Source organism: Callospermophilus lateralis, chromosome 10, assembly GCF_048772815.1.
Source record: "Callospermophilus lateralis isolate mCalLat2 chromosome 10, mCalLat2.hap1, whole genome shotgun sequence".
Lineage (NCBI taxonomy): Eukaryota > Metazoa > Chordata > Mammalia > Rodentia > Sciuridae > Callospermophilus > Callospermophilus lateralis.
In genome coordinates this window covers 37725986-37752455 of record NC_135314.1, presented here as the reverse complement: position 1 = coordinate 37752455, position 26470 = coordinate 37725986, and the positions used below count along the sequence as shown (strand labels likewise).

Below are 26470 nucleotides of genomic sequence, written 5' to 3'. Positions count from 1 at the left end.
TACACAGTGGCATAAGCAACCACTTGAGTTTTACTGGTAAAATTAAGGTACAAGTTACGATGTCTGGAAGGTGGTACAAAAGATTGGCACCATGCTGAGGTTGAAGAGAAAAACTGACTAGTTACCCTATTTCCAGGGCATTCTCCTTCTTCCCTCCAATATCATTAAATCATACTGGCAAAAGTAATGAGAGTCAACTGTGCTATATGCTAAATTCAGGGAATTACTAGTTTTTCTAGATTTAATGAGTATTGGACTGCATTAAATAATAAATATTTCACCTACTGACCTTCTAAACTCTTAAAAAACAAAAAGATTGGCATTTAAATAATTATCCTTTAGTGAGGTGAAGGAAGCCACTCAAAGCAAAGAAAGACAACCTAAGCTACAGCTTGAAAAATCCCCACCTCTAAACCATAGAGGCACACAAGAGACCCTTTGGTTTAGATGAGGCAACATTCTAGAAAGGAAGGAATTTGAGATTTTCTTCTTGTAAAATAGGAGACATTCACTCAATCAGATTTGATATACTGCCTTTCAATTGACTAAATATGATACATTCAGTCCCCTGTACCAAAGCTGCTTACATCCCCAAATTACAACTTAAAAGAAAACTTTAAACTTAAAAACTATCATGAGGAAGAGATGTGGCTCAGTAGCAGAGCACATACTAAACATACAAGGGGCCCTGGATTTAATCCCCAGCATTGAAGGAACAAAAAAACAAAACAAAAAAAAATCATACCTAAATTAACTAAAACAGAAAAGCAGCCTCTATTCAAAGTCCATTTAAGTTTTATATTTCAATAAACTTAATTATCAGTTACCTTAAAATTAATTGTTCTAAATGGGAAAGATATCCTCAAGATTAATTAATGTACATATGGCTAATGATTAACAAATTCTGTTATTCCTTTCTTTAAGAAACTTACTAACTTTTCTAATCCAATAGACTGAAAATCACAGTGTTAATTTAGATGTCTTAATTGTTCCCTCTACCATCTACTATTTATTGCTAATATTACTACCATATGCCGATATTCAGATAAAAAACTCAATGCAATTTAATAGAAATCTTAGAATTTCATAGAATTATTTTGTCTTGTTTTTACAAGCAACAAGATTCAGCTAAATTCTTTATTTCCACTATATTTCTTGAAACCATTCCTGCCACTCCATTTTCACTGCAATCATTCACCCAGGCCCTTAGTCACTCCTTTTCTAAATAATTAATAAAGTTTCCTTTCTTTGTGTAGATAGTTCATTCTTTAACTCCTCTAGTCTACCTTAAAACATTTTAAGATTAATTAATGATGACACTGCTTTGCTCTACAAAATTTAAAACCCTAAGCCAAGATCCAGACCAATACTTTTTCCCCAATCTAATACCTACCAATAATTTCTATGTTCTAGTTCAGTGGATCTTAAACTTTAATATGCATTAGAATTAGTATCAGAACCTGGAAGGCTTGCGTAAAACATACATTGCTGGACCCTCGCCCCAGGGCTTCAAATCATCTGCCATTGTGGGAAACAAAAATTGCATATACACTCTATATAAACACAGCATAACATGTAGGAAATCAAATAAATTAAATAGCATCTTGACATATTTACCTTTCCTAGCTACATGTTTTGGGAGTAGGTACTTAACCTGAGTCTCAGTTGCATCATTCATAAAATGAAGATAAAAATAGTACTTATAAAATGGTTGCAAAGAATAAAGGAGAATCTAGGACAGGAATTGACATATTTTTTTTCTTAAAGAACCAGAAAATAGCTTATGGGTCATACATCCTTCACCCCAATTACTCAATCCAGCTATATCATGAAAGCAGTCTCTGAAAAATACAGAAATGAATGGGTAAATTCCAATGAAGCTTACTTGCAAAAATAGGCAGCGCTACTTATGGATTACAGCAAAGGTTTACAACTTTTGGTGTGTCTGGATTGTTGTTGCCTTATTTGTTTGTATGGCAAGTTTTAAAATTAAGAGAATCATAAAAAATCTTGGACTAGCTCACAAAAGAAAAATGGAAATTAAGTTTTTACAAGTAATTTCAGAAGGTTCAAGACTTCCTCAAGTATACAAATGGCTCTTATGGATTATCATCAAGAAATCCTGTTCTAGTGAAATAATTCATCTGATTTTTCTTCAAAACACTTTTCCTCTAAATTTGGGATGTGACTATGCTGGGAATAGATTAAACCGTAGTCAAATTATAGAATTCCTGTTACAAACAAATTTTTACTCTAGCTCTTTGTGTTTTTTGTAGTTACCATTATATTTTTCTAGATCATCACACAGTTACTAAAAACAGTTTTATGGCTGAATAATATTTTAGTTTTTGGAAGTTAAAAATATACTCAATTATTTTAAAGATTCTGGTTGCTTTCCCATTTTTAACTCATTATTTCATTAATTATAATTAATCTTATAATGAAAAGCTTTATTTCCAAATTTATATTTTCTAATATAAAGTTTTATAAGAAAATACACATTAATATAACATAATATATAATATATAGTTTCATAAGAATGATTATGTCAAAAGGTATAAATTATTATTCAGATTTCTAATACACTGTGATGAATTGTAGCACAAAACGTTCTGATTTTTTTTTTACTCCCCCAACTGAAAATGAGATAGGCATTTTTTAACCACACCTTCATGAGCATGGAATATACAAATTTTAAACTTTACTAATTCTATAATCTGGGAGAGCTCTGGGAAATTTTTCAAAGGATGGTAATAGAACAAATTAAATAAAAACCAAAAATGTATATCCATTTTGATTTTGTAGGATTACTCAATGTTAAATCTAAAATATGGGAAAGTAAAAATTTCATCATTTATAAACATTTAAAACATATCCCATACCCTCCTGCATTCAAAACACAAATAACTTCTACAATTTGTAATCAGAGCTTTAATCAGAGAATAACTGCTATAGTAAGTCACTGCTTCTAAGCATATCCCATTCAAATGGATTAAGGAGGAATATTCAAAGAACTGAGAATCACTTCCTGCCAGGAACTTCTAATATCTTTAATTTTTTTTATCTTTCTTTCATGTTCATAAACATCTTCAGTTTTTGCTACTATGGGTCTTTTTTACTGTTTAATCAATATCCATTCCACTACTTCAACTCAATCAATATTAATATGCTACAGTATCAAATAGATATGCACAGATACTATAATACATACCAAGTAGATATTCCCAGGTATAATACAATGTATATGTGTATTGTACTAGGGAAGTGCACAGGCTGACTCTTGGCAGACTGGCCAGGTTCCAGTCTGATTATCACATACTAGCTACATGACTTAGTCAAGCCACTTAATTTCTTATCTTAGTTTCCTGATCTGTAAAGTGAGAATAATGTCATATTCCATATGGGTATGTGGCAGATTAAATGAGATTTAACAAAAAAAAGGCTAAGTACTTTTCATACTTTCCAAGGCATAGAAAACACTGAAACTATGAGTTATAGTTATATATTTGTATATATATATAACATCCCAATGTAATTTCCAGATATTAAAAACATAATATACACACATCAATCATCAGTGCTATAGTTTGAATATTTCCCCCACAATTTCATATGTTGAAAACTTAATCCCCAAACCCATGTATTGATGGTATTTGGAGACAGTGCTTTTGGGAAGTATAAGATCACAAGGATAAGACAATCATTATGGAATTAGGAGCTTTTATAAAAAGAGAAAAACATAAGGATACACCCATCATTGCTCTTGCGATGTGACGCTTTCCATCTTGTTTTACCTCAGCAAGAAGGCCCACACCAAAAGCAGCCCATCAATACTGGACTCCTAGCCTCCAGAACTGACAGAAATGTTTCTTTCCTTTTTAAATTACCAAGTCTATAGTATTCTATTTTAAAAACAGAAAATCGTCTCAGACAATTAGCAGTAGTGAGTAGTAAGAATTTAGAACACTGAAACTTTAGAGTAGAAAAAATACTGGTAATGTCATTTAATTCTAATTGTAGAAATATGTTAATAAACTGACTACACATATTTTGGGGATAGTACATACATACATATAAATACATATTTTCACAGTACACACAGCAGTGCTTTGACCTGTCTGCTGATATCTACTCATATAACGACTTTTCCTTCTGTCTTTTCTCCTTTCACTTCTCTGTGCTCTTTGGTCACAATGGGTCCAGAAAATTATTCTCTTTTTTTCCTCAAAGTTAATTAACCAATTAATTGCAGAGTATCACTCAACCCTGAATGAATGAGTCATGTTCTCCATGTCTTCACCTAGTAAGCACTGATAAACAAAGGTACAAACTAGTGGTCACTCTACAATCATAATTACCAAACTCTAATAATGCTGAGGTCAGTTCAATCTACTTCTCAAAGAAGTTATCATCTTAGACCTCCATTCTCTTTAATCTCCAACCACCTAATGCACTCTTAAAGGATGAACTATTTTCTGTAAAGCTCATATAAAAGCAATCCCTCCAGGTATGTTTTGAAACTTGTACTTCCTTCCTTTCAGGAATTTTCTATTATTATCACTTCTTTCTTCTCCTCCTTTCAAATGGCTCATTCTAAAGGTGTTAAACAAACCCAATTTATTTAGTTTAAATTTCTTCCATTCAATCCACAATCCTTCTCATTACTACCCATATCCTTCCTTCTCCTTTACACATTATCTATATATACTGCCTCTATTTCTTCATCTCCCATTCCTCAAACTACTCCAGCATGACTCCTGAACCTACCACAAAGTCCTTTCTTGGAGCTGCGAAAGATTCCATGTTAATATAACTGAATCTCAACAGCTTCTGATGCAAGTTACCACTCACTCTATCCTGATACATTGTCTCACCTTGCCTTCAGTGAAACTATAGTTCCCTGGTTTTCTCTAATCTCTTCAATCCTTCTCAAACTTCATTTGAAGCCTCATCCACTCCTACTAGGCCGTTTAATTTTGGAGTTCCTCAAGCTTCAGTATTAATTCCTCTTATTTCCCTACTTGATTGTTTTTGTCCCTTGTGAGTGCATTCACACATCTGGCTTCAGATAACAATCATACAGCTCAAACCTCCCTTATGAGCTGTAATTTCTGTAAGTCCAACTATCTTTAAAATCTCCTTGTTTAAAGCAAAAGTACTTTAAATTCAACATGTTCAAACTAAACCAAAGAATCTCAGCAGAGCTCAACTTGTCCAAGTATCCACATTAGCATATCTACTATGTATCCCCAAAGTCTTATAGAAGTGGCAAGCCTCAACCCTCACATCAATGATTTTATTACTGCTCAGATAAAGAGTTTGGGTTATTTTCATATTCACTGCTGCTTTTGAGAGTTGAAGATATAGAGTCTTAATGTGCTAGACTTTAGGAATAGGAACATTAATCACTCTCCTTTCATATTTAGGTTGCTACAGTGTCTTCACTAGCCCTAAAATCCTGACGAATACATATTAATATACATTAAAATGGCATTCAATCAAACCGATTTTTATGATCAAATTCTTTCAAATACTTCACCAGACACATATTTTATCATAAATTTCTTGAATTTAAAGTTCTTTCTTGTTTGTAACTGTAAAGGTATAGTTTAGCACATTTTGGCAGGAAAAAAAAAATCAGTGCCAACATTAACAGTACAACTGGTGCCTTACTTCTTTTTGGCAGAACTACAAAATGATGGTATCATTAAAAATCTTAAAAGTAACAAACTCCACTTAAAATATTTTCTTCTACCATTTTATCTACAAATTAAAACTAGGGATATGCCTTATACATACTAGGCAAGCACTTTACTACAGAGCTACACCCTTAGCCTGAGGGGTTTTGTTTTGTTTTGTTTTGAGTTTTTTGTTTTGTTTTGTTTTTTAGTACCAGGTTTTAAATCCAGGGGCACCCTACCCTTGTGCTACCTCCCCAGTTCTATTTTTTATTTTGAGATAGGGTCTCGCTAAGCTGCTAAAGCTGGCCTCTATATTGATCCTCTTGTCTTAGTCTCCCAAAGGGCTGAGAATACAGGCATGTACCCCCACCCTTGGCCTGGGACAGATTTTTTTAAGAAATGCAATGAATAGTTATTTAGAATGGTAGATATATATCTAATGAAAGTTTTTGTATAAATAAGTTATTTACGTTTAGGATCTAATTAGTCAACCTAGAATGACCTTTATTAAGTTCACCTAACCAATTCTTTAAAAAAAAAAAAAAAAAAACAAAAGGCAGTTCACATATTTGGGGGAAATAACAAAATTTCATCATACTCAAAATAACTGAATTGTAGAAAATAATCTGTGAAGCAGGAAAAGAAAAAAAATATTATTTTTATACCTTATTTTTCCTTTGATTATAACAGATGTAGTTTTAATCAAAAAAATCTAAAGAAATAAACAGGTATAAGAAAATATATGGTATAAGAAAAATAATGATCTAGGGATGTAGCTCAGTAGTAAAGCAGTTGATATATAGGGCCCTGGATTCAATGCCCAGGACCACAAAGAAAAAAATTTTAAAAACAAGAAAAATAAAATTTAGTAATAAATGTACCATTAAGAAGTCACCCACTGCTAACAATTAGGCATAATGTTTTTGTCTTTTTTATTAACAAAACTTAAATCATCTGTGTCCTGTCTTTGCATAAATTAAAATGACATTCAATCAAACTAGAAGTTGAACATCCTTAAATCAAAAATTCAAAATCCAGTGCTCCAAAACCTGAAACTTTCTAAGTGCCAAAATGGTACCACAAGTCAAAAATTCAACATCTGACCTCAGGTGACAGATCAAAATCAAAAATGCAAGATGCACCAAAAATATCAAATAAAATTACCTTCAGTCTACATATATGAAGTATATATAAAACACAAATGAAGTTTATATCGGGTGTTGGGTCCCCCCAAGATATCTTATTATGCACATGCAAATATTCCAAAATCTAAAAAATTCTAAAATCCAAAATACTTTTGGTAACAAGCATTTCAGAAAAAGGACATTCAACCTGTATAAAAAATTTTCCATATGAAAAAATATTATTTGTCTTTGGGGGTGGGGAACACAGAATTCCATTATATGTAAAGCTCTTCTACCATTTCTCATTGAGATTATTTTTTCTCAATGATTTGTTATTATAAATAATATCATTGTGAACTGTTAGAATTCAACCTGAAAAGCACTAAAAAACAATAATACTTAGTTCCCCAAATATACTCATCATGACCTAAGGTTCATTTAAATTTTTTTCCTAATAAAAAAGTTAATGGTTTTCCATGAAATTCACCTTTTATGAACTGGAAGTATCCAAATGTGCCAAATTTTAAAAACAATTTTTTAAAAAGCACTTTAAAAAAAATAGCTAAAAATTTTACTTTGCAATTTAGAAATAAAAATAAAATAACTCTGCCAAAGGAATACATAAAGTAAATGGATGCAATGAAATTATTTCTAGCTCTGAATACAGAACAGGTCAAGAACACTCTTGCAAAATTAATAAATCACTGTAGTTACTTTTAATATTTTTCTTTTCATCATCTTTCGTGTCTATTACTCTTTACTGAGCTAGAAAACTAATTTGAGACTTCTACTTAAGTATGGCAGATTGAACACACATTTACTTCTGTTCCCACTTGCAAACTCCACTAAAATAACAGTAAAATATGTTTGTTTTAAAAGACCTAAATCCACAAGGACAAAAGGAATGAAAAAGGAGATGACTATATTTGGGTAGATAGAAATTAGATGGATGGGTGGTAACTGGCTAAACAGACCTAAGAAACTGAAACCCATTCCATGAGTGGAGAGAATTTAGGAATTGATTTGTTCCTCAAGAGCCTCAGAACCCCAGAAAATCTCAGGAATTTGAGGCACCACATACCTCTAAAAATGGAAATAAAAGCAAAATGAAAGAGAGAGAGATACAATTTAAAATGTTCCCAAGATTCCCTTCATAGCAAAACAATGGAAACTACCTCCTAATTCTCTAGGGAGGCTGAAAACTAATTTTCTGGAGAGAAAGAAATGAAGTGCAGAGTGAAGTTTGAAAGAAAGGAAGTATGGAGAAAACAGGATAAAATCAAAATGTACACACTGAATATTCTGAAAATCAAAATGGTCATGTAGTCCCTACCTTCCTCAATTAAGTTTACTGATCAAATGCACAATTAAAGAAAAAACAGGTGTGGTGGGGCACACATGTAATCCCAGCCACTCAGGAAGCTGAGACAGGAAGGATCCTAAGTTGAAGGCCAGCCTCAATAACTTGGAGAGGCCCTCAGCAACTTAATTGAGACCCTGTCTAAAAATAAAAAATTGAAAAGACTGGGAATGTAGGTCAATAGTAAAGTGCCTCTGGGTTAAATTCCTCCTTTTTAAATAAAGAAAAAGATTTATAAACATGGAGGCAAATACTAAAAGAACTAAGAATTATAAGGATTGCCTTTGAAAAGTAAGAAGTAGAGAAGGAAAGAGAGCATGACTGCTAGTTTTTGTAAGCTATAACCCTTCCCACCATGAAAAGTTAGCTACATCTATAATTCCTATTCTTATTTTCTTTCTTCCCTACTAGCAAAATCATACACATGGACTGATCAGGAAAACACAAAAATTTGAACAAAAAATTTCCTACCATTCTTTTCAGATGGGGATAGTTAAACAACCTGGAAGAAGTCAATAAGTAGGATTTGAGGCAAATGATTTTTTTGTTTATCCCAGAGATGCCTATTCCTACCTACCACTTGGAAGTCATATGTGATGGCCTGGATTTCAGCAACAATTTTGGGTCAAGAGACAAACTCAGGCTAGGAAGGCAAGGATGACTGATATGTGTAAATGACAATACAATAATGATAAGACTACTATACCATCCCTCTACTTTCTATGTAAGACTTTTTGCATAAAAAATAAATGCCTACCTTGTTTAAGCTACTTAAGTCAGATTTTTATTAGCATAAAAATGCAAGTCCTGATATTTGGCCTAGTATTTTTTAAATAATGTACATGGATAAAACTAAAGATACATTAAAAGATAATTTCAATTAATAGCAAAAATTGGTAAAAACTTATTATACAACTTAAGAAACTACTTCCAAACTAGAAGTATTATGTAAATTCTATACAAAAACTAAGAGGTTTTTCCCCCCAATTAATATCTCTAAAGAGACATACAAGTTATTTTATAGAAATAATAAAATTTTTCTGTTAATTATGTGTTACAGTGCCTACAAGAGTTCATCAAAAATTTTTTAAAGAATCATTAATTACCCTTTGCCACATGGAGCATTAAACATATAAAATATCCACTAAGCGTCTCAAAATAAAAGTGTAGCAGAATTTCCCCACATAAGCATTATTTATATTTTAGACCAAATTATTATTTGTTGGGACTCTTCTGTGCATTATAGGACATTATCTGACCTCTACTTACTTGCTGCCAATAATGACAATCAAAATATTTCAAGGTTCACCATATGTAGTGTTGCACATCTGTAATCTCAGCAACTTGGGAGGCTGAGGCAGGAGAATAGCAAGTTAAAAGCCAACCTCAGCAGCTTAGCAAGACCCTGTCTCAAAATAAAAAATAGAAAGGGCTGGGGATGTAGCTCAATGGTAAATCACCCCCAGGGTTCAACCACCAGTACCCAAAGATAGTCAGGTAGGTAGGTAAATAGGTAGGTAGACAACCATTCAAATGCCCAACCCCTAAGATGCAAAATTTCTAACATAGAGAAAATGTAGTTGTTCTGCAAATCATTGGTTTCACCAGGAGCATCTGGTTATAAACAGAAATAAAACAGAATTTAAGAATTGTAACATTTCTAAATTTTCTCTTAAGTGTATTGTAGGATACAAACTATAAACTACCTTCATATTAGATTATCTCTAATGCCCCTTTTAAACTCAGTCGATTTCACATGACAGAAATATTAATAGCTTCTATTTAAGCCTATTTATGTACTAAGTATTGTACTAAGCACTTTATGTGCACTGACTCATTTTGTACTCATGACATCCTCATGGGATGCCTATTAAGACAACTGTAGTACAAAATAAATTTAAGGTCCACTTTAATTAACATTTAAATGTGTTTCCAGAAATATTTATTATTCACTGTATTCATTCTGCCACCTAAGAAGAAAGTACCTTAACTTGTTTAGTTTACAATTTTTCAATATATCTGGTAACAAAATAAGTTTAATTATTATAACCTTCAGGAATTCAGGAAATTTTCATAGCACCTAACAAGTCAGAGAAACAATAATGATCTGTTTCTTTAAATATTTTTTCCCATTATAGCATAATGAAACAATACTTTTTAAACTTTTTATCCATGATTCCTTGAGTACTCGCAGGAACAATTTTTTCTTCCCTTTGTACCAACTTGCCCAAAATAATTTTTTTCACTTTATAATTACTTGAAGATTATCTGTAATTTTAATCTGCTTTTCAGTATATACTGATGACTAGGTCCAAATCCCATCTTGCCCACCCCCTGGAACCTACACAAGTTAACTTGTTCAGGCCTAAATTTCAACTAAAGGCTAAGAGTTAATCGTCTTTAAAAAAAGTTACTTTCCCTTACCTTTCATCATCAAAGCAAATTAAGTATTAGTTAAGAGCCTATTTTATGTAAACATTTGTTTAGAATCTACTCATAAAGGCAAAAGGGAGTATGTGATAGGGCAGTTACAGATATCTTCTGTTTGAATTCTCATTACGATGATAGACATAGGACCTCTCTTCAAAAGAAATGTTCCTTCCTCTCTCCCTTCACCCACAAAACTAACTGCCAAGCATTTTGATTCATATTTCCCTCTAAAAGGAGAAAGATAAATTGGAGCTTTTCTTCTCAATATCATGGGGCTGTGAGTATATTTCATATATTGAGTTAACTGACACCTACCAAGTGCATGTTATCCATTTTAAAGATTACCCGTGATTAAGTCATTTTCTAATGAATACATATTATTTAATATTACTCTCAGTAAATAGTAGAAATCCACATCTTTAAAAAGAAACAATTTAGGAAATTTGGTTATATAATCCAGTTTTCCTTACTGATAAAACAGAAGTCCTAAAGTAGAACTTTATTAATCAGTAGACAAAATCCAACTTAATACAGGTGATTCTTTTTATTCCATCTACTAGTCTGAATATAAAAAAAATAACTTCACAAAACTCACCTGCAAGGTAGAACCAAAACAGAAATTCAAGAACAGACTCTATTGGTAATCTAGAGTATTATAAAATAAGTAGTTTGATTTCAGATAAAAATTGTTAACATGAAAGTATGTCATTATAACATTCACAATTTAACAGTACAAACAAAAGCCCATTAAGTTCTTTCCACTTAGTTTTATCTTCTAGGATATTCAGCAGATAGTAGAATTTTATAAAATCGTCAACTTTGTTCTTAACATTTTTACTGTCAATGATCTGCCAGTTTCTCACACTCTAAATTTGTTCATTTGTTCTTAAAATTGATTTCAAGAAACAAAATAAGAGTAGTTAGAAGTTCTCCAAAATACTCTGATACAGTTTCAAATTCTTCAACAATTAAGGGTTATTTGATCAAGTAAATAATAACAATAATATGAGCAAAACTGTGCTATAGCTCAGTGGTAGAGCTCAGACCCTAAGTTCAATCTTCAGCCTTTAGCGTGTGCGCACGCGCGCATGCACATACACACATACACACACAAGAGGCACACAAGGCCAAGTTGCTTTTTAATCACATAAAAAGCAAAACAGAAAAAATTGGAGCGACTTTTTTGCCCCTGAATACATTAACAACATCAACTGTACACTAATTTTCAAAAGTTTAAAATTCCTGCTGATAAAGTCTACCATTAATATTTTACCATTTCTAGAGGTAAAACAAGTGCTCTGAAAATAAGACACTGAACTTCTAAATCCAGTGACTGTCAATTATTAAAATAAAAATACATTTTCACGAAAATCACTAAACACAGAACAATGCCAAAAAAATTTGACACACCCTTTATACCAAGACAATTTCAATCTTCAAATTATCAATTACACTAAAGGCCAAAAAAAAAAAAGACAACTTAAACTCAAGCATTAAAAACTTACCTGAATATGCCAACTTCATCCTTTTCCTTTCAATGTTTAGAGGGGTATAAAAATCAAATGTAAGTAAAAATGATGTCCACTTGTTAGCTTTATTTCATGCTCGTTAATAGAAAGAGATTAAATTATATGATTCAAACCCTTACATATTTACTCATTTAACCACTATCCCTAATTGACATAGGAGGAAACTGAAGCACAGAGGGCTTAAGAAACTTACACAAGGCAAAACAGTTAAGAAGTGGTGGAGCAAGGATTTGAACCCTGCGCATCCAAGAAATTTAAAAGGAGTAGGATGAACAAGGAATATTTTTTTTCAAAGTAGTTTGCAAAATAACAGTATTGTAAATGAGAACAAAACATTTAAATGATCAATGTATGAAGGTAAGACTACAGATTATCCAAACTTTACTCGTGAACAAGTAGGTTAGTACTAGTATGTATGTGTGTGTGTGTATATATATATATATATATGTATATGTATTTTTTTTTTACAGTCAAATACTAAACTACATCCAATCCTAATGACAGTCGACTTGAGTAAAGGAAATAATTTACTGTCACTGTTTGGACACTGAATTTTATAGGCTAAACAAAATACACCGTAATTTAAAGGACGATGAGTATGGTGATGGTGATGTAACTAGAGCAATAGTTTAAGTAAAACGACTTTCTCCATGAGCAGTTAATTAGTAAAGAGTGCGTGTGTCAAGAGAGGGAGGTAAGAAAAGGAACGATGACAATCACACTCCCTTAACGCCCCCCCCCGGGGGGGGGGGGAGAGACTAAATCACTGAGGGTCAGAGCCAAAACAAACTGGATGACTGACCCAGCGGGATCTAGGGAAGGGATGACAGGGAGACCCCCAACAGAGGGGGAGGGGTGGCGGTGACAGGAGAGGCAAGAGAGAAATGACATGCCTCCTAGCCCCCTAAAAGAGGAGTACACAGAAGGCAAAGGGCGGAGAGGGAAGGCAAAATGTTACCGGAGGTTCCAATAAAGTGAGAAGAAACAGGGTAGAAAACAAGAAAGGCGGGACCCTGGGGCAGGAAGGGGTCTGTCGGGGGCAGAGAAGGCACGTCAGAACAGAGCTTTCCGTCCAGCTGACCCTCCTTCTCCCCAGTCTCTTCTCACCCCAAAAACTCTCACTTTCCCAACAACCGTAAACCCACAGGTCACTCTTCTCCCCGTCCCCCACCCAGAGCCTGATAGGTACAGGCGGGGGAGGGGGGGTCACCCTCACCCTCCTTGCTGGACTGCAGAAGCGAGTACCGAACATAGCGCAGATTGGGGGACCAGAAGGCCACGAGACGCAGAGAGGCCCAGAACCCGGGTGACAAGTCCGGGCGGCCGACGGGCGCCTCACCTGACAGAAGCGTCGGCAATAATCCCGACTGCTGATCCCGACGCCGTCGCCGCCGCCACAGCTGCCGCCACCAGCGCCACCTCTGCCGTCGCCCACAGCTCTAAGCCCTATGGGGCCCGGCGGCGACTCCACAATGGCCACGAGCTCTTCTCCGAGGCGCTCGGCCTCCTGGTCGCTCTCTTCCTCCGCCATGAGGCTCTCGCCGCCCAGCGCGTACCAGCCCCTGCGCCGCCGCCGCTGTAGCTGCCTCGGCTAACCTCCTCCTCCTTTAGTTCCCTCCCCCTTCCCTCCGCCCCAGCCGGACAGGGGCCACTCGGATGGGCTCTACTTCCGGCTCCGCCCACCCACGCCCCCAGTTGTCATTGGAGAAATATAACCGCCAATCATACTCATGCCCGCCCTTCCACTACTATTGGTTAAGTCAGCCGTCTGTTTGATACAGCCGTGGTCTGTTGGTCAATGCTGCTCGGCGGTTGCTGGGGACCGCCTACGGGCTCTGCCATAGGCGGTGCAGGAGGACGGGGCGCGGCGGGGGACACGGCGGCCGCCGCGGGGCTCGAGCGGGCAACGGCGTCGGCGGCGACGGGTCCTCCTCTTCTGCCTCCTCCCTCACCCCCTTGCACCTCCTTTTCTTCCTCTTTCCTTTCCGGCCGGATCTCGACCACTTCCCCTAACAGCGGCCCGGATCTTACGGTACCGTAAGCTTGGGAGGCCAAGGGTGGGCCCGGCCGTTGGTGTGGGCTGTGGGCCCGGGGCCTTGGGTCCCGAAGCGGGAGCCGGGGGCGGGGCCGGGGTGCCGTTGTCGGCGGGAGGAAGAGGGAGGAGACGGGAAGCCTGACAGCGGCCGCCTCCGCCAGGCGACTACCGCCTCCTCCCCTGAGACGGCCGCCAACTCGGCTGTCGAGTTCCTGGGCCCACAGCCGGCAGCTGAGACACGGCCCTATCCAGCTAGCGGGTGGGCGCGGTGGGGCGCCAGTGTGCTGAGCTCGGCGCGGGAGAACTGAGTCTAGACGCCAGGAACGTCCCGCGCCCCGCCTCTCCCCACCCCCGCCGGAACCCAGGGGCCTGGGGAGCGCGAGGAGCTATAGAGCGGGACGGAAAACCTAGAAGGTATGAGGCTGAGAAGTGTGGGGTAAACGTGAGGATCGAGTTGGTGGCGTGGAATTAACTAAACAGAGGTTTTAGAGACACACCTGCGTAGTAGCCGTTGATTTTCTTTTTCATATTTTTATCCACCTTTTTTTCCCCTCCCCCACTTTTCTTTTCCATTTGTTTTCCGTGTTTTACAGTAAAGGCATGACTTCCCGGCACCTCAGGGAAAATAGGGTGCAAGCCCAGAAACTATTTCCCCACCACCACTTGTTGAAAAACTGATTTGAAGGCGTCTCCGGGTGTGAACAAACGGAAAGTGCCAGGATTTGATGTGTCTCAGGTTTTGCGCTGGAGACCCTTCACTACTAAGTATCAAGAAAAAAAAAAAAAACTGGAAACTAATCCGGTAAACATTTAAACTTGAAAACTTCTAATGAGCTTCATTTTGATCTAGTAAAATCGTTGCTGTTTTTCTTTTGTTCGCTAATTTCTACTGTCAACTTTTTAAACTTCATCGTTTGTTTAAAATATCCTTATCTTCTATTAAATACATTTGTTGTTTGGGTCTGTCAACTGGAGCATCCTCTGCTGGGTGAATAGCTGCCTCTGCAGTAACAGAAACAGACTTTTTAAAAGTTCCAGGACGTTGGAAAGTGTAGGCCTTTCACCTTAGCACAAGTGATTGAACACTTTATACTGCAAACAATTGCATGTTTGTGTATTGTTTCAGAATTTGGAATCAAATATTTAAAGGTAGAAGACTTTTCACATAGAAAATAGAATTTAAAACATAACTGGGTACAGATATTTAACGATTTTCATGACTACCTTAAAGACATTGATCATAATCAGGATTAGTTTGTTAATAGGAGTGTAAAAAGACATACCATTAACTTAAGGTATAAACATGTAATGATAACTTAGTAAATACTGAGCAGGAATCTTATCTGTCTTCTTTGCCATTACAAACCTATAACCTAACACTGTACCTGACAAATGAAAGTTGTACACTAAAACTTTTCAATGCAAAAAAATACAATTTAAGCCTATTAAAACCTAGATTTTATCATAATTTTCAGAATTTTTGCGAAATGTTAAGTCCTCTGGATTGTGTCCAGAGATGTCCAACACACTGACAGTTTAAAGTTCTTTGGAGTGAAAATTCATGTTACTCAGCTATTAATTCTGTACTGTAGAGTAATACAATGTACTAGTACATTGTTTGTGATTATTCTTACAAAACATAATTCTTCAGAATATACTTGGGAATCTTTTTCTTAACATAGTTATACAAAACAGAGTTCCAATTCAGTTTTCTCAAATTTATTTTAATATCTTATAAACAGGGAAAAAATAAGACTTAGCTAATCATTTTTCACCAACTAAAGTATATTGGTTATCTCGGGTCACCAATGCCTTTAATTTATGTTTTTAACATTTAGTCCAATGGTCATAAAAGTTTATAATTAGGATAAGTTGATAAATTATTAAGCTGCTTCTAAATTGAGTAACTATTTGGACAAATAAGATGCTCATTTGCTTTTTTTTCCCCCTCTCCTTTTTTGGTGTTTAGAATTAAACACAGGTCTTCACTCCTGCTAGCAAGTGCTCTACCATGGAGCTACATCCCTAGTCCTTCATTTACTTTTTCCATCATCCACTTTTGAATGATCATCTATCCTTTGGACACTATATTAAGTCTTTGATTTTATCTAAATTATTAGTTAATAGTGAAATAAATATTATCTGATACAGTTGTTCATGGCATAATGGCAAAAGGAAACCAAGCATGGAAAATAGAGCACTTTGCATATCTTGGATTATCATCTTTCAGAAAACTTAGGAGTTGTATACACGCATTAAAAAATAACTTACTTCAAGCTCTATATATTGACTTTAAAATTTAGTGTCATTGTTGCTGTTAACTACATTTGGTTTATATTTGTTCTTAGTTTTTACTTGTTCTTCTCTGAATAATTTTTGAGAGTACATCCCTCTTCATATAGTTATACCAATTTAATGGCCCACATGTTAGAAGAAACTTTGTAGACAATTTGCCCCAAAGTTCAACTTTTTATACTTGTCCCAGAAAGAAGCTCTTTTATTTTTTTTTTAATTTTTTAATATGTTTTTAGTTGTAGATGGACATTATGCCTTTGTTTTTTTTTTTCCATGTGATTCTGGGGATCAAACCCTGTGCCTTACGCATGCTAAACAAGCGCTCTACCACTGAGCCACAACCCCAGCCCAAGAAGCTCTTTTAAACTCGAACACATATCTAAATTGGATAAAATTAATATAATTAGAACTCGCAAAGTTTACTTTGATTAGGTTTTCCTGAAAGATAGTGACATAAGGGATAGTTTGAGTTCTTCCATAGTTCTAATTTATTCGAATATCATTAATAAACAAAGAATTAACCTAGTTGTTAGTGTAACTTTCTCTAGTTTTGCCTTTCTGTAACATTGAATGTTTAGTTAAAATTTAATGGAGTCTTTTAATTTGAATTTAAGTTTTATGAAGTCTTTAATCTTAAAATGTTTATACTGAAATGTTTATACTTTGCCTTTTATTGTCAGTTACTTCTAAAATAAACTTTGTCATATACTTATTTTTGTTTTTTGTCTTGAAAGAAACTAATTCAGGATTAAAATGGAACGATTTGTAGTAACAGCACCACCTGCCCGAAACCGTTCTAAGACTGCTTTGTATGTGACACCCCTGGATCGCGTCACTGAGTTTGGAGGTGAGCTTCACGAAGATGGAGGAAAACTCTTCTGCACTTCTTGCAATGTGGTTCTGAATCATGTTCGCAAGTCTGCTATTAGTGATCACCTCAAGTCAAAGACCCATACCAAGAGGAAGGCAGAATTTGAAGAGCAGAATGTGAGAAAGAAGCAGAGGCCCCTAACTGCATCTCTTCAGTGCAACAGTACTGCGCAAACAGAGAAAGTCAGTGTTATCCAGGACTTTGTGAAAATGTGCCTGGAAGCCAACATCCCCCTTGAGAAGGCTGATCACCCGGCAGTTCGTGCTTTCCTGTCTCGCCATGTGAAGAATGGAGGCTCCATACCTAAGTCAGACCAACTGAGGAGAGCATATCTGCCTGATGGATATGAGAATGAGAATCAGCTCCTCAACTCACAAGATTGTTGACAAGGAGGTTACCACCGTCGTGATCAAGATAATAATGTGGAGTATTAAAGTTATGTGTTGATTGTGTGGTTCATTTTTATATTTATTTCATTTAAAATCATGTGATGCAGAATAGTTTTGCAATGTGTATATAGTTGCAGGCAAAAAAAACCTCACTGCAAAACTTACTATTAATTAATTTTAGTCACCAATGGTATAAAGCAAAACTTAGGTATAAGAGTGTGCTAGGATACCTGAAGTCTGATGGTTATCTTTAAAATTGATGGTTTTTCTCCTGAAATGTTTATGCATGGAAGAACTGCCCTGCTTTTTTAACCCTGTTGCCATGTATGATTATTCCTTGTGAGATTACTTAATTATTTGGATTGAAGACTAGCCTAGGAAATTGAAGCTGCTGCCAGGCAACACCACTTACAGTAACTTAAAGAAATTATTTCTGATTAGAGGATCCTCTTCAAAATGGAAGAGATGGTAGGAAACTGTTCTTATATCTTCAGATCCCTAGTAGAAATGACTGTTTATTTTGAACAGTTTTATTTGTATATAAAATAGTTACCTAAGTACCCTTCAGTTCCTCATTCTTTTCTCCCTCTTTTTTCAGGCTTGTATTTAGTTAGCAGCTTCTAGTGACCAAAAGACTAAAATCTTTCTTTTAATGTCAGTGCCAAAAAAAATTGGGGATTTTGCAGTGACAAGATTTTAGTCTCTTATTATAAACACAATCTTTTGAACCATAGCTTTCATTTTAAGCATCATCTTAAATTTGTCTTGGTGTCACTTCAGGACTGATGTTTTAATTTAAACTGGTAGATATTTCATGGTTGAGTTTCCTCTTTTTATGGAGAATTAGTAGTAACTTTTTGGCTGACAGATAAATAATAAAGAAATTGCTTTCTACACTTTTAATTTTTCCATAAAATTTTATAAGACTTTATTTAGGTAAATAGACTAGACTAGAAACAAGTTTACTTACTTTCATTTTTATCTGCTTTGCCTCTGGTGGTATAAGGTTTTTAAACATGAATGGTAAACAATTGTCTAGAAAATCTGGTGAGATTTTTGTAGTGGAGATCTAGCAGTATCCTGCATAGCTGTTTGGGTGAGGAAATAATCAGTTCTGTTAAAGGTCAACCATGTTCAGAAAATGATCTCCCTGAACCTTGCTGTCCTATATGGTTGTCAGAGTAGTGTAGCCCAGCTAAGTTCTCTCCATCAGAGATCCAAATTATAGTTTTTAAAAATTTAACAGCTGAAAACTTGAACCAGAGCTTTATTAAAAATTGTTAGTTGTTTGAAAACATTCAAGTTAAAAATATTGATAAAATTTATTTCTATTACAAAGCAGTGACAAATGATGCCCTTTGTGACTTTTAGAGGGAGTTATCTTTGAGGTCATTTTTACCATATATCTTCATTTAAAAAAAAGAAAAAACCAAAGTGAGTAAGAAAATACTAAACATCTTACATGTCTTAAAAATTTAAGTTCCTAATTAAAATGGTCAGAGTGGCTATCTAATATTAAATTTTCTTTTCATTTTTAAAAGCCTGCTACCAAAATCACTTGTCAAAATTTGAACTTTTAATTTTTCTCATGTTTGGTTATGTTAAAGTAGCACAATAAATGCTTAGAGTAGTGCTCTTATTGGTAAAGCACATACAGGAGGAGACCAGCAGCAAAACAACCAAAATGTGTTTTGCTTTTACTTCTTGAAAAGAATTTGCAGGCAACCATGTTTAATTTGAATTTTTTAATATGGTAGAAGATCTAAGAAGCTAGGAAAATAATTGAGTTATCTAGAACATTTTCAGAATACAAAAATAAGTTTAGATATGCAATCATTCCAATTTTTTGAAACTCCTTGTGATTTAGACTACTCCCTGTTGTTTGGGTATTATTTGCACTACTATTAACTATGTAGTGGAAAGCCAAATTAGAACCCAGCAAACTGATTGATGTTACACTAGAAAAATCAGTAATTCACATTTGAGTTTCTAGCAGTTATTTCTTATTTGATGATAATTTAGGTCCTGTGTATTTTATTGTGTTCTTTCAGGCTCCTGACTGTTCCCACATTCACTGTATCTAGGGACATAGTCCATTCTGTTAGGATTATATCATGTCCTTAGAAGACTTTTCCATCCTAAAGTGGGGGAAGGGGTAATATTAGTGTTTCTTTACTGATTATGAACCGTTCATTCCCTGAAACTGGTTAACTGTCTTGTGGTTAAATAAGAATGATTGTTTTAGCCTGCTCAAACTGACAAAGATCCATGAAACCATGATTGGCATATGTTAGGTAACAAATGAGAATGTCCAAGAGGCATATGCTGCTTTGGAGGTAGAGTGAACATGTGTACAGAAGCTTTCAATCTTAACTATATAGTGTTAGTGTGATGCTATCCTATTGGAAAAATAGCAACTTTTTTCTATTTTATAAGTTGTATGCATAAACATAAGATTTGTAATGTTTCATTTATAAACTGCCTTCAACACATGCTTACATGTCAATAGTATTTTCCCAAAGTATGGTAGTATGTCTTCCAGAATCTCACTATATGCTTACAGTAAATAGTTCCTAGCTTGTTGAAATGTTGAACATTTAATTGGTTTCTTTTTGATTATATGGGGCATATAACAAGCCTGAAGGACATTGTAATCATTTTTACAGGGTGAAAATTAAGAAAGATTTTGTATGAGAGCCTATATATATATAGTTACTTTATCCATTATCATCTTTGATTAGGGCTTTTTTTTTCTCCCCCAAATGTTACTTCCAGTTAATGCATTTGACCTACCGAATTTTCAGGGACCAGCAAACCTTAAAAATGTTCTGCATCTTACCTGTTGTAATCACCTAAGTATCAGTTTGGGATTATTCTGAAGTATTAATTGCTTAAAAGCTATTTTAGGTACAGTTGGTAAGATTGCCACTCTGAAAGTTCCATGTTAAAACTTTTGCCAAAAAGAATTTGTGTGTGTATCTTAATGGAAAATACCTACAAGCAAAATAAAATTTAAGGTGGCCCAAACAAAAGCCACAGTTTACCATTGAAGCTTAGTCTTTGTAAGGGCTCTCTGTTTTGACTCACTTCAACTGCCATTAAATGAGGGCAGATAACCTTTAAACATGTTAATTTGATTGATTTACATGGAAGGTTAGTTCTGTAATTTCATTTAAAATATTACCTAAAATTGCTTTAGCTTTTGGTCAGCACTGATTAAAATGTGAATAGTCAAGTGGCTCTTTTAAACCTTGGTTTGTATCAACCCTTACTATCATAGATTTCTGAGGTAAATACAGTTCTTATCTAGTGGTATTTTACTTGTATCCGGAATACTGTATTAATTAAAATTTTACTATGTTAATTTTTGTATTCCTGTGCTTATTTTTTGTTGTTGTTTTGCTTATGCATGTATCCTTAGTATAAATGTATTGCTTTTTAATAAGGTTTTGTCTTTGTGACTTTTAGAAATAAATTTCAAAAACTTGTTTCAGAAGGTTTTGGAAGCATATTTTATTTTGCAAGCCAATTACAAATATAGTTCATAGTTTCAAAAAATCAACAGATTTTATTAATTGACTTATTTTTCTCCCAGTTAAATCTTCCTTTTTCAGTTTTAATCCTTATATTTATTGTGTCAAACCACACATCATAGCTACAGACCTTTTTTACCCAAAATAATACAGGTAATATTTAAAATTAACCAGTGCTTTAGTAGGAAACATTTCAATTCTCTTTTTAGGAATGGTAATTAGTAAACAAAGGGTTTCATTTGTATCTTAGAATTTTTTTTTTTTTTTTTTTTTTTTTTGATTTTTGAAAGATCTGCTTTATTTTGACCACTTGAATTGGGAAATTTTTTAAAAAAAATTTGAGGGGGTAGTGGGTGTTACCAGGGGTTGAAGTCAGAGGCACTCAACCACTGAGCCATATTCCCAGCCCTATTTTGTATTTAAATAGAGACAGGGTCTCACTGAATTGCTTAGTGCCTTGCTTTTGCTGAGGCTGGTTTTGAAGTCAAGAATTCTCCTGCCTTAGCCTCCGTAGCCCTGCTGGAATTACAGGCATGCACCACCATACCAGGCAGACAAATTGTTTTTTAATAGTTTTAATACCTCTGCACTTAGATTTCTCATGAAAATAATAAATTTTTTAACTAATTTTTTCCTGGAATCGGTGGTAAGAAAAAAAAATTCTACATCTGATTTAATATCACTAAACCATTCTGATCTTTATTTTTCCTAAAGAATTTCGTCACAACTACTAATAAATGTGAAACAATTAAATATGTATGTCTCCGGGTCACATACTGTTTTTACTTTTCTTTGTGTAAGTTGAGTTGCATCATGTGTCTACTATTGTATGTCATTCTGCAAGATTCTCTGTCAAGACAAGCTAATGTTTCACTGAGAAAGCTAAAACTGGAAAGGAATCGTGTGAAATTTATCATATGTATGACATGACTCACATCTAATTACTCCTTCACTGTGTTACTTGAATTCAGTGGTTTAATATCCATATTATTGAGAGTGAATGCTCCTAGCTCACTTTTTTAAAAAGTGTTATTTTTTTTTTTTAAACATGACAGCACAATCCATTTTGATATAATTTACAAGCATGGAATCCCATTCTTTCAGATGTGTATGTGTCATTTTCATACATGTACATGAGAAAATATGTCAGATTCATTCCATTGTCTTTCCTTTTCTTGTACCCCCTCCCTTCCCTTCATTCCCCATTGTCTAATCTACTGCATTTCTATTCTTCCCTCACCCACTTCCCCTTATTATGGGTTAGCTTCCACATATTAGAGAAAACATTCAACCTTTGGTTTGGGGGGAATGGCTTTCTTCACTTAGCATGATAGTCCATCCATTGCAGACACATATTAATAAGTCATTCTTTAATTTATGGCTGATTAATACTCTGTTGTATATATATGCCACATTTTCTTATCCATCGGTTGAATGGCACCTACCTTAACTATTGTGAATTGAGCCACTATAAACATTGATGTGGCTGCTACACTGGTTTTAAATACTTTGGGTATATACCACAGAGTGGGATAAGTGGGTCAATTGTGGTTCCATTCCAAGTTTTCAGAGGAATCTGCATACTGCTTTCCGAGTTGGTTATGCCAATATGCAGTCCCACCAGCAATGTATGAATGTACCTCCCGCCCCGACATCCTCACCAACATTTGTTACTTATAATCTTGATAATTGCCATGCCGACTGGAGTGAGATGGTATCTGGTGTAGTTTCAATTCGCCTTTCTTTAATTGCTATAGATGTTGAATATTTTTTCATATATTTGTTGGCCATTTTTTTTTTCTGTGAACTATGTACTCAGTTCCTTTGCCCACTTATTGATTGAGTTATTTGGGTGTGTGAGGATGTTTGTTTTGGTGTTAAGTTTTTTGAGATCTTTATATATCCTGGAAATTAATATTCTAAGGTGCAGGAGGCAAAGATTTTCTATCATTCTATAGGCTTGCTCTCTCTTCACAGTCTTGATTATTTTCTTTGTAGTTGATGCTCTCCATCTATTGATTATTGATTTTACTTTTTATGCTTTAGTAGTATTATTAAGGAACTCAGTTCCTAAGTTGATACGTTGAAATGTTGGACCTACATTTTCTTCTAATATGTGCAGCAATTTTAGTCTAATTCCCAGGTTCTTGATCTACTTTGAGCAGAGTTTTGTGCAGTGTGAGAGCTAGGAATTAAATTTTATTGTACTACATATGGCTTTCCAGTTTCCCATTTTTTGAAGAGGCTATCTTTTCTCCAAAGTGTGTTATTGGACCTTTGTCTGGTATGAGGAAACTATTTTTGTGGGTTGTCTCTGTGTCTTCCATTTTGTTCCATTGGTCTTCATGTTTGTTTTGGTGCCAATACCATGCTATTTTTATTACTATAACTCTGTAGTATAATTTTAGGTCTAGTATTGTGATGCCACCAGCTTCACTTTTCTCACTAAGGATTACTTTGGCTATTCTGGATCTCTTGTTTTTTCCAATTAAATTTCATGACTGCTTTTTCTATTTCCATGAAAAATGTCATTGGACTTTTGATGGGAACTGCATTGAATCTGCATACTATTTTTGGTAGTATGGCCATTTTTGACAATATAAATTCTACCTATCCAAGAACATGGGAGGTCTTTCTATCCTATAAGATCTTCCTCAATTTCTTTAGAGTCCTATAGTTTTCATTGTAGAAGTCTCACCTTTCTTGCCTCTTTTGTTAGATTTATTCCTGAACACATTTTTTTTTTGAGGCTATTGTGAATGGGATGGTTTTCCTAATTTCTCTTTCAGCTGATTCATCAGTGGAGTGTAGCAATGCAATTGATTTCTGGGTGCTAATTTTGTATCCTGCTAGTTTTCTGAATTTATTTATGAGTCCTAGAAATTTTCTGGTGGAATTGATGGGGGCTTCTAAAGATCGAATCATATCTTCTAAAGATAGAATCAGCAAACATAGCTAGTTTTATCTCTTCTTTTCCTATCCACATCCCTTTTATTTCATTCTCTTGTCTGATTACTCTGGCTAGAAACTTGAAGACTGTTGAATGGAAGTGGTGAAAGTGGGCATCCCTGTCTTGTTACAGTTTTAGAGGGGATGTTTTTAATTCTTCGTTTACAATGATGTTAACCTTTGTTTTGTCATATATAGCTTTTATAATGTTGAGGTATGATCCTTTTATCCCTATTTCTTCTAGTGTTTTAATGATGCATGGATGTTGTATTTTGTCAAATGCTTTTTCTGTATCTGTTAAGATAATCATGTGATTCTTGACTTTGAAGTCTATTTATGTGATGTGTTATATATATTCATTTCCATATTTAGAACCAAGCTTGCCTCCCTGGAATGAAACCCACTTGGTCATGGTGCACTATCTTTTTAATGTGTTTTTATGTGTGGTTTGCCAGTATTTTATTGAGAATCTTTGCATCTATTGGTTTGATGTTTCCTTGATGTGTCTGTCTGGTTTTGGTATCAGGGTGATATTGGCTTCATAGAATGAGTTTGGAAGAGTCTCACCCCGCCCCCCAAAGAATTCCAGGTCATATGTCTCCAGGAATTTATTAATGTCTTCAAGATTTTCCAACTTATTGGAGTATATATTTTCAAAATAGCTTCTGATTATCCTCTGTATTTGAGAATGTCTCTGTTATCTCCATTTTCATCATGGATTTTAGTAATTTGCCTACTTTTTCTCTTTCTTTTGGTTAGCTTGGCTAAGGGTTTATCAATTTTGTTTATTTTCTCAAAGAACCAATTGATTTTTTGAATTTTTTAAAATTTTGATTTTATCTGTTTCAGCTCTGATTTTAATTATTTCCTGTCCTCAGCTGATTTTGGTGTTAATTTGAATTTCTTGGGATGTAAGATGTAATGTTAGCTTATTTATTTGGCATCTATTTTGTTAATGTATGAGCCCAGTGCTATGAACTTACCTTTTAGAATAGCCTTTATAGTATCCCAGGGATTTTGATATGCTGTATCATTATTCTCATTATTTTCATTTATCTCTAAGTATTTTTTTCAATTTTATCCCTGATTTCTTCTGCTATCCATTCATCATTCAATAATGACTTAGTCTCCAGGTATTAAAGCAATTTCTATTTTCATCTTACCATTGATTTCTAATTTTATTCCATTAATATCAAATATAGTGCAGGGTATTATCTATATATTTTTTTTTGTATTTGCTAAGAGTTGCTTTGTATCCTAAAATATGCTCTATTTTAGAAAATGTTCCATGTGTGGCTAAGAAGAAAGTGTATTCAGTTACTGATGGATGAAATAGTCTACATATGTCTGTTAAGTCTAAATTATTGTGTTTTTTAGTTCTTAGCTTTTTAATTTAGTTTTTCTTTGGATGATCTATCTATTCATGAAAGAGGCATGTTAAAGTCACCCAGTAGTATTGTGTTGTGGTCTGACTGATTCTTAATATTGAGAAGGGCTTGTTTGATGTATATAGATTCTCCATTGTTTGAAGCATAGATATTTACAACTCTTATTTCTTGTTGTTTTATGACTGCCTTAAGCAGTATAAAATGACCTTCTTTGTCTCTTCTGATTAACGTTGGCTTAAAGCTCATTTTATCAGATATTAGAATATAAACCCTGCTTATTTATGAGATCCATGTGAATTATAGGTTTTTTCCCATCCTTTCACCTTTAGTCTGTTGATGTCTTTGCCTATGGGGTGAGTCTCCTGGAGGCAGCATATTGTTGGAGCTTTTTTTTAAAATCCAGTATGCCATCCTATGTCTTTTCATTGATGAATTAAGTTCATTAACATTCCAGGTTATTGTTGAGACATGATTTTTATTTCCTGTCATTTTTATTTATTTCTAGTTAATAAGTTGGATTAGAGTCTCCTTTGGTATGCTATTCTTCTAGTATAGTTTTACTCTCATTTCTGTTCTCATTTCTTCCTTATGAAATATTTTGTTGAGTATGTTTTGTAGTGCCAGCTTTCTCTTTGTGAATTTCTTAAAATTTTGTTTATTATTAAAGGTTTTAACCTCATCTTCAAATCTGAATCTTAATTTTGCTGGATATAGTATTCTTGGTTGGCATCCTTTTTTTTTTTTTTTTTTTGTCAGAGCTTGGAATATAGTATTCCAAGACTTCCTAGCTTTTAGGGTCTGTGTTGAAAAATTCATCTGAAATCCAGATAGGTTTACCTCTAAATGTAACCAGTTGCTTTTCTCTGTATGCTTTTGAAATTCTATC

The 26470-nt window shown here is 34.7% G+C and overlaps 2 protein-coding genes across 3 annotated transcripts in view; one reads left to right on the top strand and one right to left on the bottom strand.

Annotated features, from left to right (window-relative positions):
• Nucleotides 1-13715, bottom strand: part of Znf654 (zinc finger protein 654) — an 81786-nt gene extending 68071 nt beyond the window's left edge. Inside the window, exon 1 of the mRNA XM_076868167.2 lies at nt 13464-13715. Coding sequence (XP_076724282.1) covers nt 13464-13655 — 192 coding nt within the window. The 5' untranslated portion in view covers nt 13656-13715. The remainder of the gene's footprint in view (nt 1-13463) is intronic.
• Nucleotides 13716-13947: 232 nt separating this feature from the next.
• Nucleotides 13948-21210, top strand: Cggbp1 (CGG triplet repeat binding protein 1). 2 transcript variants are annotated; one of them, XM_076868353.2, is made up of 3 exons: nt 13948-14156; nt 14753-14961; nt 17189-21210. In XM_076868353.2, the coding sequence occupies exon 3, from the start codon at nt 17208-17210 to the stop codon at nt 17709-17711; it is 504 nt and encodes a 167-aa protein (XP_076724468.1). In that variant the 5' UTR covers nt 13948-14156; nt 14753-14961; nt 17189-17207; the 3' UTR covers nt 17712-21210. The 2 variants fall into 2 exon arrangements, with proteins under 2 accessions (XP_076724468.1, XP_076724469.1); XM_076868354.2 differs by lacking the exon at nt 13948-14156 and adding an exon at nt 14279-14573.
• The last annotated feature ends 5260 nt before the right edge of the window (nt 21211-26470 follow it).